General features: G+C 39.2%; 1 protein-coding gene and 1 non-coding gene across 4 annotated transcripts; both read left to right on the plus strand.

Moving 5' to 3' along the window:
- The first annotated feature begins 472 nt into the window (after window positions 1-472).
- btf3 (basic transcription factor 3) lies at window positions 473-13,466 on the plus strand. Of its 3 annotated transcripts, XM_063049227.1 has the most exons (7): window positions 511-611; window positions 1,768-1,810; window positions 3,101-3,169; window positions 7,198-7,311; window positions 10,160-10,361; window positions 12,380-12,436; window positions 12,733-13,466. In XM_063049227.1, the coding sequence occupies exons 3-7, from the start codon at window positions 3,101-3,103 to the stop codon at window positions 12,777-12,779; spliced, it is 489 nt and encodes a 162-aa protein (XP_062905297.1). In that variant the 5' UTR covers window positions 511-611; window positions 1,768-1,810; the 3' UTR covers window positions 12,780-13,466. The 3 variants fall into 3 exon arrangements, with proteins under 3 accessions (XP_062905296.1, XP_062905297.1, XP_062905299.1); XM_063049226.1 differs by lacking the exon at window positions 1,768-1,810 and having other exon boundaries at window positions 473-611; XM_063049229.1 differs by lacking the exon at window positions 1,768-1,810 and having other exon boundaries at window positions 596-657.
- Window positions 6,688-6,815, plus strand: LOC134347407 (small Cajal body-specific RNA 24). Its single transcript, XR_010018149.1, has one exon. It is a non-coding gene; the product is annotated as a small Cajal body-specific RNA 24 (non-coding RNA).
- Window positions 13,467-16,312: the final 2,846 nt, after the last annotated feature.

Consider the following 16,312-nt stretch of genomic DNA (forward strand, 5'->3'; position numbering starts at 1 on the left):
ATCGGGGCGACCTACAAATAATGAAAACTGAGCTAAATTATACTGAAATATGCCTTTTGATTTTGTGTTCCCGATCGTGTTTTTTTCGCCGGGGGGGGAGGAGGAGGGGCTCGAAGTTTTTCTTTGAACTGGCTGGTTCCACGGTTTTCTTTTTCGTGATTGTCTGTGCGGCAGACGAATCTCAGAGTTGTACACTGCACCAGTAATTTGATAATAAATGTACTTTGAATATATTCTTGATCAACAAGGGCATCAAAGGTTACGGAGAGAAAACAGGCTGACCTTACTACCTGTAACGGCATTTTGAAGGAATTACGGACCTGTATTCCCAGATCAAAGTATTTCATCCTAGGGCTTATTAGGAGTTTTGTTTCGGAATGATAATGTGAATAAGGAACACTTCTCCGATCTCTCCCGACGCAGCTCCGCAGCCGCCCGTCCCCTTCTTCCGCTTCCCGTGAGCTGCGGCATCACGTGGTCACCGTCACATCCGCTCTCTCTTTGGCGGCCATCTTGCAGGGCTCCTCGTGTGTTTCCCTTCAGCTGTGCGTGTGTGCGGAGCCTTTCACGCTTGGTACCGCCGCGGCCCCGGGAGTTCGACACCACCCAAGGTAACGTGGCAACCGAGCGCTTGGAAACCGGGCTGCACGGCTGAAGGTTTGTCCGGGGATATGGGCGTAGAAACGTGCTTGCCCGCCTGCTCGTGAGCTGGGCCCAGGCGCTGCGGTCCCCGAGGCTCGACTCGGCTCTGCTCTGGGAAACGGTTCGACCGCTCCGCTCCGTATGGGAAGAGGCTTCTCACACAACTGTCGGTACTCGGTGCGGGATGGGATCTGGGGGAACCCATTGCTGAGGAGGGGTCAGAACAGGCTGGGACTGTACACATTCCTGGGAAGGGGCTTCCCAAATGGGCCTTTTTATACTTTGTACAACTGTTTTATATCAACACGCTCACGTATCTATACAAAAGATTGTTTCACAGAATGCGGGAATCTCATCTATATTTTGCTGCAGAATGTAATTTTTGTTGGATTTGACTTCCTATGGTTCTCTTTGTTTTAGTTTATCTTCTAAATATCATAGGAATTTGTCATATATCGAAATGTGGAAAGGTGAGAGTAGAGCTAAGGGTTCGGTTTGATTACCTTTCATAAAACCTTGAAAAGAACAGTAACGGCCAAAATAAAATTGGTTTTATGGCGGTTCTCAAGCAGGACTAGTAATGTAAGGTATAGTTTGAATCAAGAACTTAAAGGTGCATATAATATTGGTTATAAAATGGGAGAACTTATTTTCATGTGGAATGAACAAATAGCATGAAGGATGTTTCCTTGAAACGTACAATACATGGTTTCTCAGATTAGTATGTTGTCAAACCAACGAGGGAAATGCTACTTTAGATCTGAACACAAATTGGAATAGGACAATTAGTCGTGCTCTGTTATTTGGTAAGGTCATGGCTGATCTCTCATTTTTTGTTCTGTCGCATATTCCTTTGTTCATTAAATATTAACGAATTTTTTGAAAATGCAGTTAATGAGCTGCCACTTCCTTCCAGGATGGAAAATTTTTTTAAAAATCACCACTATAGAGCAAATACCTCTTCACTTCAGCCCCAACTTATTTGGAGGTTGCAGTCACTGGTCTTTGGCTCCTCAACCATGTATCTGCCATACAGAGCTGTCTAAATGTGCATGGTTCAGTGAGGTCATTTAATTCTTTTAAACTTCTGAGAATAGAGGCCAACCTTAATCTCTTCTATAATAGACTTGCCAGTCGTGGAACCTTCACTGCACTCCCTTTTTACCAGGTATGTCCTTTAAGGAGACCAAAATGTTATATGATGTTCCAGATATGGTCTCATCTACTCCCAATGTAATTATAGTAAGATGTCTTTAATTTTATGTTTGTTGTGTCTAGAGTATTCAGTTTAATATCACTTTTACATGATGTGAACTTGGTGTTTTGCTGTATCCGTATGCTGTAAAGTCATAAAGTTACTATAAATTACAAAATAGTGTAAATAAAAAGTAATAATGGCATGTGTTCATGGACCATCCAAAAATCTGATGGTGGGGAGGAAGTTGTTTCTGAACAGTTGAATGTGGGTCTCCCTGATGGTAGCAACAAGAAGAGTGCAAATGTTCAATGGTGAGGTTCCTAAATGATGGGTGTGCCTTCTTGAGTTGCCCTCTCTCTTGCTGGGCAATGTTCTGTGTTGGAACCAGCTGACTCTGCAGCCTCGTTTTGTCAAATCCACTTGCACCTTACCTTTCAGTAACTTGTTTACAGGGATTCTTGAGTATCTTTAGGCATCAACCCTTCTCAAACTCACCCTTTATATATGTTTTTCAGTACTTAGAGTCAAATGTTTCCACATTTGTGCTTCATCTGCCATGTTGGTCACTAACTCAGCTTGTCTGGCTCCTATTAACACTCTTTACCTCTACCGTTATTGAGTTTAGTGTCATTTGCAAACTTGGAATGTTACGTTTGGCCCCATCTACCAAATTGCTGATAAAAGTTTATAAGTAGCTGGGACATAATCTGATGTCTATCTATGGATCTTTAAATATAGCAGGGCAAGTAGGTATGATTCAAAAGGCATATTGGAATGGGATTTAGTACCTGAAATATTGAGTAAAAAAACGACTAGAGTATACTCCAATTATACTCTAGTAAGCATTTTTGACTATGGCTTGACTTGTGTATAATTTTGGTTACACCCTTATAAGAAAGTTGTGATCACACTGGAAAAGTTGCAAAGATAGATTTCTAGCACATAGATTTAGGTGGTTTTATGAAATAGAATGGAGAAAAAAAGTTTTGTCAACCAAATTGTGTAAGGATTTGGAACTTCCTTCTGCTATCATTCTTTTGCAACATCTGAAATGGGCCTTGATGTGCACTAGTATTATGTATTCAGCTTGCTTACTTGTTCAACATAGACACTTTGGGCTGGATGGTTAGCTGCCAGATTTTCCATGATTTGCCTATATCTGTGACAACCTGCATGGAAGTCAGGTGAACTAAGGTGAAACTCAGGGAAATGTGATTTTTTTAAAATTACATTTCATAATTTTTAAACTTGTTATTTCAGATGAAAGAAATAATAATGAATCAAGAAAAACTAGCCAAGCTGCAAGCCCAAGTACGCATTGGTGGAAAGGTAAGGTATTTCACAAGATTTTCTGATTCAGCTTAATATTGGAAAAAAATTACATGATATGGCATGCCTGATGCTTGAACAATTGTTTTTGGAATCAAGTTGGATTGATTAAGATTCAAGTGAAATTTCTTGACTGAAGGTGAGGCAGCTAAAAATTTGATTGGGAATGGTAGAGTGAAAATTAGGAGTGTGCGCAAACCCAGATTTAGAGAAATGCAGAGATGCTTGGGGTTAAAGGGGTGTTGGAAATGCAAAAAGAGAGGTGAAGCCTTAAGGGAGATCGGGTTCAGTTTATCATCTTTCAACTGTATACCGCAATCAAAACAATGTTCCTCTGGATTGAGGTGCGCAGTACATATAACTCACGCATACACACAACACTTAGAAGTAATCTTACCACAAATATTATGGTGCATTTACAACACAAATTAAAAAGTAAACAGTATAATGTTACTAGCACTTCATACATGTTGAGACCTTGGAGGTGGCAGGGAGTTCAGTAATCTTATGGTTTGAAAATGTATGTATTGTGTTCTAGACAGCCCAGGAGCCGGTGTGAGTTGAAGGAATATTTGAAAGGTTTAGATTTAAGGAAAAATTGCTGAAATAAACCAGATCAACTTCTGTTAAGCAATAACAATCCCTAGAAACTATTTCTGATGATAAGTGCTATTGTTTTACTTGCTCATAGAAACATAGAAAACCTACAGCACAATACAGGCCCTTTGGCCCATGATTCTGTGCCGAGCATGTACTTTAGAAATTACCTAGGGTTACCCATAGCCCTGTCTTTTTCTATGCTCCATGTACCTATGCAGGAGTCTCTTAAAAGACCCTATTGTATTTGCCTCCACCACTGTTGCCAGCAGCCCATTCCATGCACTCACCACCCTCTGCATAAAAAAAACTTATCCCTGACATCCCCTCTGTATTTCCAAGCACCTTAAAACTGTGCCCTCTCGTTGTAGCCATTTCAGCCTTGGGGGGGGAAAAAGCCGCTGACTATCCACGCGATCAGTGCTTCTCATCATCTTATACACTTCTATCGGGACACTTCTCATCCTCCATCACTCCAAGGAGAAAAGGCCAAGTTCACTCAACCTATTCTCATAGGGCATGCTCCCCAATCTAGGCCACATCCTTGTAAATCTCTTCTGTGCCCTTCCTATAGTTTCCACATCCTTCCTATAATGAGGTAACCAGAACTGAGCTCAGTACTTCACAAGTGGGGTCTGACCAGGGTCCTATAAAACTCGTAACATTACCTCTTGGCTCTGAAACTCACGGTTGATGAAGGCCAATGCATCGTATGCCGCCTTAACCACAGAGCCAACCTGCGCTGCAGCTTTGAGTGTCCTATGGACTCAGACCCCTAGATCCTTCTGATCCTCCTCACTGCCAAGAGTCTTACCATTAATACTATGTTCTGCCATCATATTTGACCTACCAAAATGAACCACCTCACACTTATCTGGGTTGAACTCCATCTGCCACTTTTCAGCCCAGTTTTGCATCCTATTGATGTCCCGCTGTAACCTCTGACAGCCTTCCACACTATCCACAGCACCCCCAACCTTTATGTCATCAGCAAATTTACTAACCCATCCCTCCACTTCCTTATCTAGGTCATTTAAAAATCAGGAAGAGATGAGGTCCCAGAACAGATCTCTGAGGCACACCACTGGTCACTGACCTCCATGCAGAATATGACCCTTCTACTATCACTCTTTGCCTTCTGTGGGCAAGCTAATTCTGGATCCACAAAGCAAGGTCCCCTTGGATTCCATGCCTCCTTACTTTCTCAATAAGCCTTGCATGGGGTACCTTATCAAATGCCTTGCTGAAATCCATATACATTACATCCACTGCTCTTCCTTCATCAATGTGTTTTGTCAGATCCTCAAAAAAATTCAATCAGGCTCGTAAGACATGATCTGCCTTTGACAAAGCCATGTTGACTATTCCTAATCATATGCCTCTCCAAATGTTCATAATCCTGCCTCTCAGGATCTTCACCAACTAACCACTGAAGTAAGACTCACTGGTCTATAATTTCCTGGGCCATCTCTACTCCCTTTCTTGAATAAGGGAACAACATCTGCAATCCTCCGGAACCTCTCCTGTCCCCACTGATGATACAAAGGTCATCGCCAGAGGATCAGCAATCTCATCCCTCGCCTCCCACAGTAGCCTGGACTATATCTTGTCCAGCCCTGGTGACTTATCCAACTTGATGCTTTCCAAAAGCTCCATCACATTCTCTTAATGTCTATATGCTCAAGCTTTTCAGTCCGCTGTAAGTCATCTCTACAATCGCCAAGGTCCTTTTCCGTAGTGAATACTGAAACAAAGTATTCTCATCAAGCATCTCTGCTATGTTCTCAGGTTAATTTTATATTCTATAGTTCTATGGTTAATTTTATATTCTATAGTTCTGTAGTTAATTTTAGAAAATCCATTGGTTGCATTTATTTGAGGGACTAGTAATTAGGGTTAGAGTTCTGAATAACTTACAGAAATTAATAAAATTTTGGGGTAATAAAATTGCATAACAATGCAGTTGCATTTTTTGCTTTGAAGAATAGCTAACGATTTTAGAATTTTGGTAGGAAAAAAGTGATTGATGGTTGGCATCATTATAATATAACACAAAATGCTTCAAATTCAGTTGAAGGTCACATCAACAATCCCAATACTGAGGCCCTATTTATTATTTCCTCATGCTCAATATTGGCCTTCCAAAGCAATTTTGTTCCAAGCTCGACCATGGGAAGAGATTAAATGGACAGAGGAAATAATTTAAACATGTGCCCCAAGCATGTTTGAAAAATTGCAAATTCCCCAGTAATCTCAGGCCCACAACACCTCAAAATAGAGGAGTAATGGGGTGGCATTCAGAGCCTGAAGTCCATTCATTGGTAATACATAGAAGGAGATTAGTGGACCACCTTGCAAACTACAATCCTACCTCCCTCATCTATAAGAGGTTTCCACATGGCCTCTTTCACCACAACAAAGATGTACTGCAATTAAGCCATTTCTAATCCTGAGGCTCTAAGTAAACAGTATTTACCATGTGCAAATGTAATGTGTGTCAAGAATGTTGATCTTAATTTCAGCAATTTTTAAAATTACACAGCATCCTAGAAGCTTAATGTACAGAATCAGTGTAACAGTTTTTGATATTGGCACTACTTAAGCCTCAGGTTGCACATTGATACAGTTGAGCTTATTTTTGAACAGTGTGGGAGGTCTGTTTGAAGCTGGGCTGTGCTTGATGACATACACCATGTCTGCTATCCTTCAAATTTCTGTGCATTTTTTCAGTTTAATTTTGGATTTGCTAGAGCCCTGTGTCCCAACCCAGGACCTGGTGCTTTCTTCTAAATGTTAGAGATTTGAACTATTGGGATTCAGTTTTATTTTACATGCTGTTAGTGACTTGGATACTCTTGATGTGTATGAAAAATTCTGGATTATACTTGCTGGTAATTGATCATTGTTACAAGTTATTGGTATGGGCATTGATCACCCCAGTATCTTCTAGGTTTTGAGATATCTGTCCAATCAATGCCCTAGAGAAAAGAGAAGCTTTCTGTTCAGCCTTCTAAAGTTTGAGGGTTGGATCGTTCCACTTCTTACATTAATTTCATTAAAATTTCATACACGGCCATACAAACTAAATGTATAATTGCTTAGCTTAGTAGTTCTGTAATTTATAGACTCATTCTGTAGAATTGTCTTATTACATTTGCCCAGTAATTACTACAAAATGCACTTTATGCTTCATAATACAGGCTTGAATTTTGTATATACCCTTCAGTAATTGAGGAAATAAAATGTTGCTTTGTCTTATTTGTCTGTCTTGGTGAAATATATAATGTATGTAATCAGTGCTATGACCTTTTTGGAATTTAAAGCAAATTTCTGCAAATGTAATTTGGGTAGAGGATTTTGGTCGTTAATGTCAGAGATGAATAAGTTAACATGTTAACATCCACTGATTATTTTTCTGATTTTGTATGTAGGGTACTGCCCGCAGGAAGAAGAAGGTGGTACACAGGACTGCAACAGCAGATGACAAAAAACTTCAGTTCTCTTTAAAGAAGCTTGGTGTGAATAATATTTCTGGTATTGAAGAGGTATTGAGATATGTTTGCATTATAGATGCTTTATTATTGGAACCTTGTCCTAGAAATCAGACTGCTGTTCCATTACCCTCAGATTGAAAATGTGTGCATCTTGAAAATGAAAGTGGCTATTGTGTAACAATACTTTAAATAATTTCCCCAATCTGCCCTTATCATCTCTTCAGTTTTAAACAATGAGTTGGTAGGTGAATGGTTGATGGTTGCCTGAATGAGACCGGGTCTGGTCACCTCTCTTACTCTTTTGTTGTCAATATTTAACTAATGCTAACTAATTAACCTGCTGCCCACTGCATGTGAAGGAAACTGAACCAAATAGATGAAACTCACATAGTCAGAGAGAACTTTTATATTCCAAAGAGCACTCCGAGTCAAAATTAAACCTTCAGATTGCCAGCATTGGTAGCCAGTGTTGCAGATCTGTGTAGCTCTATGACAACAAGGCTAAGAACTCATTTAATCTACATAGGCAAGATTTCCTATTTGATGGCTGCTGCCTCTGACTGAACAGATGGAATTCTGGTGTGATGGAGAACTGCAATGAAATCAGGTGACTTAGAACGTATCACTCAGACTAGCAATGGACCCATTTGTGTCTTGGGCAATTGGCAGTGACTAAACCCAAACTACATGACTTTGATCTGGCACCTTGAGGGAAATAATGATTTCCAATAACAGAAGCTGTTAAACAGTCTGAGCAGCCACTCATAAATGAAGAATTTTGTTAAGTGAACCAGGAAATTAAGAGGCAAGATTGTTGTCAACACTTCTATTCCTCTTAACAGAACAAAACAAAGATTGGGACCCAAAAAAAAATGTAATGAATGAAAATATTAATTGTCAGTCCTCGGATTTTTTAAAATCATGGAGTTGAGAAAACAGTGCTTACCAGTTTTTTTTTGGACCAAGAAATTTTCAGTTATAATTAGGGCGAAGTCAATTGACTAGCCCATCTGATGTGACCAGTTGCTTGTTGTTGGAGTACAATCTTTTGTATCAGTCCTCTTGGCAATATCTTTTGCTTGTGTTTCTGGCTGCTGCTTGAATTGAGATAGAAAGGGCAGAGTGATTATCTGTGCATATCTGTAAAACTTTACTTTGCATTTTCTATACAAAGGATGCACTTCCAGTGAGTTCGTAGGATTTTTATTGTAGGTCATGAGGCAGATTTCCTCTTTTATTGAAAGATCTCAGTAAGTCTCCTGCTCCTTGAACACACTGGGGAATCTTTTTTTTACAGCCCTTAACTCCGGGTGGAGTCATGGGGACGCCATCATGACGGCGTTGTTTTTTAGCAGGCTTTCTTATTTTTACGACACCGAGTTGCTAGCTCGACACTCAACCCAGCACAGATGGAAAGCGTGCAAGGGAGCTGGTTGGATTCGAACTCAGGAGCCTTCGCTCCGAAGTCTGATGCTGATGCCACACCACCACCAGCCGGCTACTGAGGAATCTAATAGTACAATAATCCTGCTACTGACACTTGGAGAAGGTGACTAGACAGCTGGGGAATATTTTTTTTTACAGGAAGAAAGGTCCATAAGTTTAGGAGTGTGTGTCAAATCTCTGATTTGAAGTTTTCTGAGGATTAAAACCCACAGTGATATGCAGATTTGTACTTCAGTTTGTCCATATATGAAGCCAGGTTCTGCTTTCAGGTTTACACAGTAGTAAGTTTAATTTTAATTACTTGTGTTTTGGTTAATCCTTCCTGATTTTAAAAAAAAAAGTGAAATTCTATATAGGTGTAGCCCCTTGGTAAGCCTCAGGCTCGCTCAACTCGCTTCCATCTAGGGGGAGCAGCCTTTGGTACTGCCAAACTCTGGAATTGAGTTTGTGTGGATGCTGTGTGATGTACCCCACCCGGAGTCTTCTTCCACCACTCGATCTCCTCCAACCTCCTCGACCCGCCACCGGGACCAACCACGGTGGTCGACCAGACGCTCCACATGAGTCTGTCCTCACCGAAGACCCTGGGCCTCTGACTCCTGCTTGGGGTCCGTTCCGTTGCCCAGCTTACAGCATTGCATATTCTCTCTCTGTCCCCATCACGCCTTCTGCCCCAAAGCCCACAAAACAATAGCTTACAGACTCAAGAAAGAATTAACATCTATCCCAATTGGTTAGCAAATGAATACAATTCTCTCTATCAGTAATTATAACCCAAACAAGCTGCTATAGAGAAGCACTTCCTCAGCAGTTAACATAACAAAGAACCCATTTTTGTTAGCCTTAGCAGTAACAAAAGAAGAAGCCCCTTACATAGGTTTACAGAGATGCTTCAGTTGTGGAAAGTCTAAAAATAAGGATCACACTTAGTGTGTGGAGGAGAAACAAGTATCCATGATTGATTTTGGTTAAAAGTGAATTGAAATTTTAATGCCTAATTATTATTGTGCTTGGCCTGATGTTATAAATGGTTAAATGGTCAGTAGAGACTGTATAATACTGAGTTTTTCCTCAATTGATGTAAGTACAATTTTTTTTCATTTTGGTATTCTTACAGTAAAAACAACTCTATTTAGACTTGCCTCTAATTCATGAATGATGAGGTTCCATTTTAAAACTAAAATACTAATGAGTCATGGTAAGCAGCAGTACAATTGGCACTAATATTATCTAATCCAAGGGTTCGCTACCTTTTTTATTCCTGGAGCCCTAACATTAACCAACAGGTCCATGAACTCAGTTTGGGAATCCCTGATCTAATCTATATTAGAATTGATAAACATATTGATAATTTTAAAGTGCAAACTTTGTCTGCTTTTGTATGATAATTTTTGTATGTTTTCCCCTTTCTAAAATGATAAAACTTTGTAAATATTTTTACATTTTGTTGTAGGTGAATATGTTCACAAACCAGGGAACAGTCATCCATTTTAATAATCCTAAAGTTCAGGCTTCACTTGCTGCAAACACATTTACGATCACAGGACATGCAGAGACTAAGCAGCTGACTGAGATGCTGCCCAGTATCTTGAACCAACTTGGAGCTGATAGTCTGACTAGCTTGAGGAGGCTGGCAGAGTCTCTGCCTAAACAACGTAAGTATGCTGATCTTTGATCATAATTGTACTTCACAGATGATTTTAAACTATAGTGGGTTATCTATAAACACATTCATTAATTCAACCCTGGCAAGGTAGCAGACCCCAATGGTGTACCTGGAGGGGCTCTGAAAATCTGTGCCAACCAACTGCTGGGTGTGTTCAAAAACATTTTCACTCCCACATTGCTACATTCAAAAAAATCCCACCTACTTCAAAACGGCAACAATCATACTATTGCCAAGAAGAGCAGGGTGAGCTGCTCAATGACTGTTGCCCAGTAGCACTCACATTTATGGTGATGAAGTGTTCTGAGAGTTGATTACGGTTAGAATCAACTGCCTACGCAAGGACCTGGATCCACTGCAATTTGCCTATTGCTGCAGTAGTTCTACAGTGAATGCAATTTCTTTGGCTGTTCATGTAGCCTTAGATCACTTAGACAATACTAATCTTTTGGTCAAACTGCTGTTTATTGACTACAGCTCAACATTTAACACAACCATTCCTACAGTTCTGATATATATTTAAAAAAAAACACAACCTAGGCCCCTGTACCTCCCTCTGCAATTGGATCCTCAGCTTCATCACCAGAAGACCACATTCTGCGGATTGGAAATAATATTTCCATCTCGCTGGTCATCAACATTGACATATCTCAAGGATGTGTGCTTTAGCTCAGTGCTCTACCCTCTCTCTTTCTACACCCATGACTGGCTAGGCAGAGCCAACATGCCATCTATAAACGCTGCCAATGCAACTATTGGCAGAATTTCAGATGGTTGTGAGGTCATCCAGGAGTGAGACAGATCAGCTGGGTGATTGGTGTCCTGACAACAGCCCAAAGAATTGATTGTGGCCTTCAGAAGGGGTAAGACAAGGGCACACACACCAGTCTCTTTGAGGAAGCAGTAGTGGAAAGGGTGAGCAATTTCAAGTTTCTGGGTGTCAACCTCTCTGAGGATCTATCCTAGGCCCAGCTTATCAATGCACTTACAAAGGAGGCAGCTGTATTTCATTAGGAGCTTGAGAAGATTCTGTATGCCACCAAAGACACTGGCAAGTTTCTATAGAGTATTCTAGAGATTCATGGAGAGCATTCTAGCTAGCTGCATCACTCTAGTATAGGTGGGGTGGGGGGGGGGGCACTGCACAAGATCCAGAGAGTTGTGAACTCAGTCAGCTCCGTCATGGGAACTAGCCTCCCTGACATCAGCGAGCAATGAGGACCCCCATCACGCAGGGCATGCCCTCTTCTCATCACTACCATCAAAGAGGAAGCATTGGAGCCTGAAGGCACACACTCAGCAATTCAGGAATAGCTTCTTCCACTCTGCTATTAGACTTCCAAATAGGCATTCAACATTACCTCACTAGTATCTCACTTTTTTAAAAACATCAGATCCTTTTTTTGGTACCTCACCTTTTTTTCTTTTTTTGCACTATTTACTTAATTTAATTTTTAAAATATAACCCTAACAACAAATGCCAGTGATAATTCTGATTCTGAATTTTACAGTTAATTTATGTCAGTTCAGTCACTTACACTAAAAAAAATCATAATAATTAATGTTCACTTTTGTCATTTGTCTTTGATTCAACACAAATTCTCAGTTTCAACATGTGTACTTATCAATTAGCATTTCTATTGGATGCCAAAGGTATTTGGAATTGTTAGACATTAATGTGGGTCATTATACACCAGCTATTAAATCAGAACGCCTGTCAGGAAAGAACTGATATCATACGAAAAGATTGTTGGTCTGAGTCCTCTGTCTGATAGAAGCAGGTCCAGTAATTTGATTTCTGAGCAATGAAGTAGGGGGGCAGGGTATATGAGTGGGGGTAATTTTGTTATACTTTTAATGTGCTTGCGCAAGCATTATGAGCTTAACTTTTCTTTGTAGGTTTGGTTCTGCATTCAATTTAATCATTAATATATTTAAGGTGTACTTCAATATTATAAAGGGAAGTTTGAATAATGCTCAATTTTCACCAAATTGTTTTGATTTCAGCTGTGGACAGCAAAGCACCGCTTGCTTCTGGTGAGGATGACGATGATGAAGTTCCAGGTAATTAAAAACATACTAATATTAATATGGGAAAAGCAAGGAGAGTTAACTATTGTTTCAAACTTAACTTCAGTTGTTGGCAAGCAGGCATATAGCACGTGTTTGATTTCTCCCCAAATAAAACAAGTTGGGAAATAATTGCTACTGACAACAAATTATGTGTTGTGAATACATATTTATTTCTATATATTATTAGAATATTAGTTGGTGTTCATACTTAACTGCTGTTTAGAGCTTACTTGACTGCTTCATCGTTGAATTTCTGCTGTCTAAACGGTGATTCTTGTTTCCTCTAGATCTTGTTGAGAACTTTGACGAGGCTTCAAAGGATGAAGCAAACTGAAGTTGACACCTGAGGATGATGTGAAGTTTAAATGACTTTAGAGGGCTGCTATTTGTATTAGTTTAATATTTTGCTTTTGTAATATTACATTTTTGTACTGTTACACATAAGTTTGCAGTCACGTGGTGATTTGGTTATCCTGTTAATTTTTGTTATTTGTAGCAGCTCTTCTAATGCTAAATCATGCAAATAGAATGTTTACCAATTTTGCAGCCTGGTTTAAAGTAGAAATTCTGCTGGATTGGAGTGGAAATAAAGGAGAAAAGTGTCTATTTTGGTCTATTGTGGATTATAAAAACAAGCAGCTGGCAAAAATAGCATAAAGTTAACAATTTTTACGTGGAAAACATTTTGGAGAGTGGGGATTAAAAACCTTGAGTGCTTCTGATTTATGATTAATTATCTTTGTAAAATATCTTGTGCCATTTCTTCTGGTTTAGGATTGTTGTTGATTTCCTACTAGCATTCCTGTTCACAAATTCCTCCATGCACCCAAATGGCTGAATTCTGGAAAAAAAAAAGTAACTGGTGTGTGTGCTTTTGAGGATCAAGCTGTGAATTATGCTGAAGTCATCGCATTAAATCACCAGGATTTAACATAAAGCTTCTGGAAAAATTACTTTATTGCTCTTTTTGAACAAATGTTAATACATAAACATTAAAAACAAGCAATTTTCATATGTTAAATTTATTCACCTCTAACCTGATTCATTGACAGTATTTTCTATTGCGTATTTACCAAATGTGTGTGTAATTACAAGAGCACCTTAGAGAATGTGGAGTATGTCCACTGTAAAATTCAATATTTTCTCATAATCTGCATGAATCATAGTCGAAGTTCCTGTTTTGGTTTTCCTCAAACTTTTCCCAAAAGAATATAATTAAAGCAGAAAGCAATTTCCCTAGCTCACACCTGAATTAGGTTATATTGTGGCTTTTGACTGAAGTTGTATTAATTGCCTGTTCTGCTGCTGTTAAGGGCAGCAATGAAGATCCTCCATCTGTTTGACCTTGGCCACATAGAAGGAATTTTCATTGCTGTTGCTCTAACAGTTTTTTTTGTTAGCCATAAGCTGAGCCCCCCAAACTTGGAATGTCAGTGTACCATTCTTAGCCTGGCCCCTACCCTTTGACTTGTTTGGCATGGGTGACCCTACCAAGAGCCAAAGCACAAGGCCTTGACTCCAGCCAACATAGCTGTCTGGGTCATTGAGGCAAACTATTCTCCAAATCCTACGAAGAGGTTTCCCTCTTGGAAATATTGATGTTTTAATATATTGAAATTGCTTTGTGAGCAAGTGAGGAGCCTATAGACTAAAGTGGCCTCCTCCTCATTTTGTACAGAAGATAATACACCAAATATGGGGTACTAGGGCAAAGTTCAGATTGTTAAATATATTCCCATGATGGGAGATTCTTTTGTGGTTATGGGTACAAATATTGCACTTCATGCATCAACTGCTAACTACAGGTAATTCTTGGGGGGGAATATATTTCAATGACAGTGCCATCATTTTGGTTTGGTGATCAGGTGGATGGTAAACAGCTCGTATTTATTGGAATAGCAAGTATGCAGTATGGAATAAAATAAAGTTCATTTTTTTTGCGTCAAGGGAACTGGTTTGGTTAAATACTTGGTGTACAGGACTGCTTGCCAGTCCTCCCAATATCTGACAAGTTTTTTTTTCCCACCCTTCAATAAAGCATGAGAAATCTAATGTTTAGTTCTTGGATAAAAGCTAAAGGTGCTCCTCTTTAAATGAACATGCCAAGCTACATAGTGTAAACATACAGTATTTATCACAGTTTGCCAACAGCCATTGCTCTATGCAGGTTGAATGTTTTAAGTTCATTGCAATAAAGCATATTTCTGTCTGCAACTCAAATGTACTTTCTAACGTGAAATAATGCATATGATTGTGCGATAATTTATCACCTACGGATCTTTAAATGCAAAATTTGTGTTAATGTTTATATCCTTGAAGCAGGTGTTCAAAATTGTCCATTTTATCATGAATTTTGCATGATATCTGCCCCAGGTATCTTTCATATTTATGATGACATTGCAACTTAAGATTGAATTTGGATAATTGATTTACTTTTATAGTCAAATTTAGAATGAGGTTGAACGTTTGAGTGATATTTTGATCTAAATTAGTGGGCATTAAGTCTGCTCAAATAAAGATGAAACTGCAGCATGAAGTTTATTTCTGATCTGCATATGGCAACATGTACCTCATAGTCCATCCTAATGTAGTCATTGGATTCTAAGTAAAAATCTTAGTAGGTTGTGTTTCTTTGGAATATTTAGCATGGCCTTTACTGATGGTTTGAATTTTTGTACAGACCATCTTAAGAAAAGGTAAATCATGCTGAATATTGTTGAATTGTACAATGGTTGTAAACAAAATGGTTCCAATGCAGAACCCATACAGCCCGAGTGCAAAGTTTATCAAATCTTTTAAAGTGATTTAGCCAGTGTTATAAATTTAAGCATTCAGGTGTTGGTGAAATGCTTTAAGTGGGCAATCATAGTTAATTCAACTACTTTTAAACAGGTATTTAACCTTGATATGTAAAACTTCCAGGAGTATATTCAATTATGTATTTTGCTGGAATGTAATTAGCATTGCTGATTAGAGGATTTAATGATGAATCCTTTTTAATTTTGAGGATGGTGCCTTTAGCATGTTGCAGTTCCTGAGATTTTTTGAAAGAAAGCAAAACTGCTTGTGTTTAAAAGTTGCCTTTCATTTCTCTTGTAAAATCTGTATTGTTAGCTTGGCATTTAGCCAGCAAAGATACTATTAATACAGGTAAACAAATGCATGGACAGGTGGTTACTGTTTGGGCCATCTATGTAAATAATGTGTCCACAAGTGTAAGCCAGACACTTCTGTAAATGCAGCACTTGTCTTGATATGCAGTTTCAACAACACTTGATAGGGTTTTTTTATTGGCACACTATTTACATAGTACAATTTTAAAAGATGCACCATTGCACTTAAACCTCTGAAAACATTTCCAAAGCCCATGACTTTAAAAACCAAAATGACCCAAGACAGGATATGTGCAGAAATCCAGAGACGTGTGCAATTCAGCTTGCTTCAGGATGTAAATTCTTAATATGTATAAATTCACCCAGTGAGTGACAGTTCTGTGGATTAATAAGAAGTCAGAGGAAACTGGCCAGACTGGTTCAAACTGACAAAGGAGATAGTAACTCAAACAACTGTGTTAGAACAGAGGTGTGCAGAAGAGCATCTCTGCTTGCACAACACATCAAACCTTGGAAGTGGCTAGACTACAGCAGCAGAAGACTACACCATAGAAACTACAGCACAGAAACAGGCCTTTTGGCCCTTCTTGGCTGTGCTGAACCATTTTCTGCCCAGTCCCACTGAGCTGCACATGGACCATAATCCCACCATACACCTCCCATCCATGTATCTGTCCAATTTATTCTTAAATGTTAAAAAAGAACCTCCATTTACCACCTCATCTGGCAGCTCATTCCATACTCCCACTACTCT

This window comes from Mobula hypostoma, chromosome 5, assembly GCF_963921235.1.
Source record: "Mobula hypostoma chromosome 5, sMobHyp1.1, whole genome shotgun sequence".
NCBI lineage: Eukaryota > Metazoa > Chordata > Chondrichthyes > Myliobatiformes > Myliobatidae > Mobula > Mobula hypostoma.

Coding starts and splice junctions, on each gene's coding strand:
- btf3 (XM_063049226.1), top strand. CDS start 3,101: ATGAAAGAAATAATAATGAATCAAGAAAAACTAGCCAAGCTGCAAGCC. Junction 3,170..7,197: donor AAGTACGCATTGGTGGAAAG/GTAAGGTATTTC, acceptor TTTTGTATGTAG/GGTACTGCCCGCAGGAAGAA. Junction 12,437..12,732: donor TGACGATGATGAAGTTCCAG/GTAATTAAAAAC, acceptor TGTTTCCTCTAG/ATCTTGTTGAGAACTTTGAC.